Genomic DNA, 1,132 nt, shown 5'->3' on the forward strand with positions numbered 1-1,132 from the left:
TATATATTATATTGCTAAAAAAAGAATTAGAATTAATCTCACAGTAGTGAAACTAGGATTTCTATATTTTGTAGTTTCTTTTGTTATTACTAAAGCAACATTTATGCATAAATGAAAAAGAATATGATAGAATAATATTTTAGAGCTGAAAGGTTTTAATAAAGTTCTTCTTTTGGCTGACCCAGCTAGGCAAGTAACTCTAGATAAACTTTTAGAGTACTGATTAAGAAACCTGAAATAGATATGGTTTTCATTCTCTCCTTCTAATAAACAAGCACTTTTAATGAAAATGGGTCACAATAACTCTTTGACCAAGCTTCTGTGATGATACAACAGGGTGAACCTAATAATTTACCTCCAAAAGCCACTGTCCCCTCTGAGTCTGCTTGTACTTGCTGTCTCAGGGTTTGGTGTTGTTCCTTTGTAGGCTGAATACCAAGATAATTTAGAGCCTGGAAGGAAAATGACTCATGTGAAGCAAATTTTCAAATCTCCAAAGAATAAAACTTTTCATTACAACTTTATTTTACAACTCAGTGAAAATAATCAATATTAGGAACAGTGACCAGAATTAGATGCCCAAAGAAAGTCTGCTGACTATTTATGGACTAAGTGTCTATAAAAGATTAGCTTCTTGATTCCACCACCACCTCAAATGTTTTTTCAAGACTAGCACTTTGGGTAATGCCAAATTTATAAGCATAGCCCCAGAATCAAAAAAATCAGACTATTTCTTAGTTTGTAAGATTTGGCAGAAGAAAAATAGCAAGAGTAGCCTATTAAATCAGATTTATAAGTAACACTGAAACAGGTATAATATTCGTTAATATCTTGTTTTTGAGAGCAAAACTGAAGTTAATAGGGATTGTAGGGATTGGGTTCAATTTCTCTACATTACATTCCCAGAAGAGAAAGTGCTGAGTTATAGGGGCTATACATTGTCAATGTTATTAGATATTATTCTCCAGACTGGTTGTACTAATTTATGCACACCAGTGGTGCATAAGCATTCCTATTTTTCTATACTCTTAACAGTGTCTGCTGTTGTCACACTTTAATTTTTGTTAATAGTTTGTATACAAAACAGTACTATTTATTATTTTGAATTCCCCAAATTACAAGTGAGATTAAA

The 1,132-nt window shown here is 32.1% G+C and overlaps 1 protein-coding gene across 1 annotated transcript in view; it reads right to left on the reverse strand.

Moving 5' to 3' along the window:
• The window catches only part of STXBP4 (syntaxin binding protein 4), a 164,155-nt gene that overhangs the window by 123,183 nt on the left and 39,840 nt on the right, over positions 1-1,132 (reverse strand). Inside the window, exon 7 of the mRNA XM_012665676.1 lies at positions 356-452. Coding sequence (XP_012521130.1) covers positions 356-452 — 97 coding nt within the window. The remainder of the gene's footprint in view (positions 1-355; positions 453-1,132) is intronic.

This window comes from Propithecus coquereli, unplaced genomic scaffold (assembly GCF_000956105.1).
Source record: "Propithecus coquereli isolate 6110/MARCELLA unplaced genomic scaffold, Pcoq_1.0 Scaffold121, whole genome shotgun sequence".
In the NCBI taxonomy this organism is placed as follows: domain Eukaryota; kingdom Metazoa; phylum Chordata; class Mammalia; order Primates; family Indriidae; genus Propithecus; species Propithecus coquereli.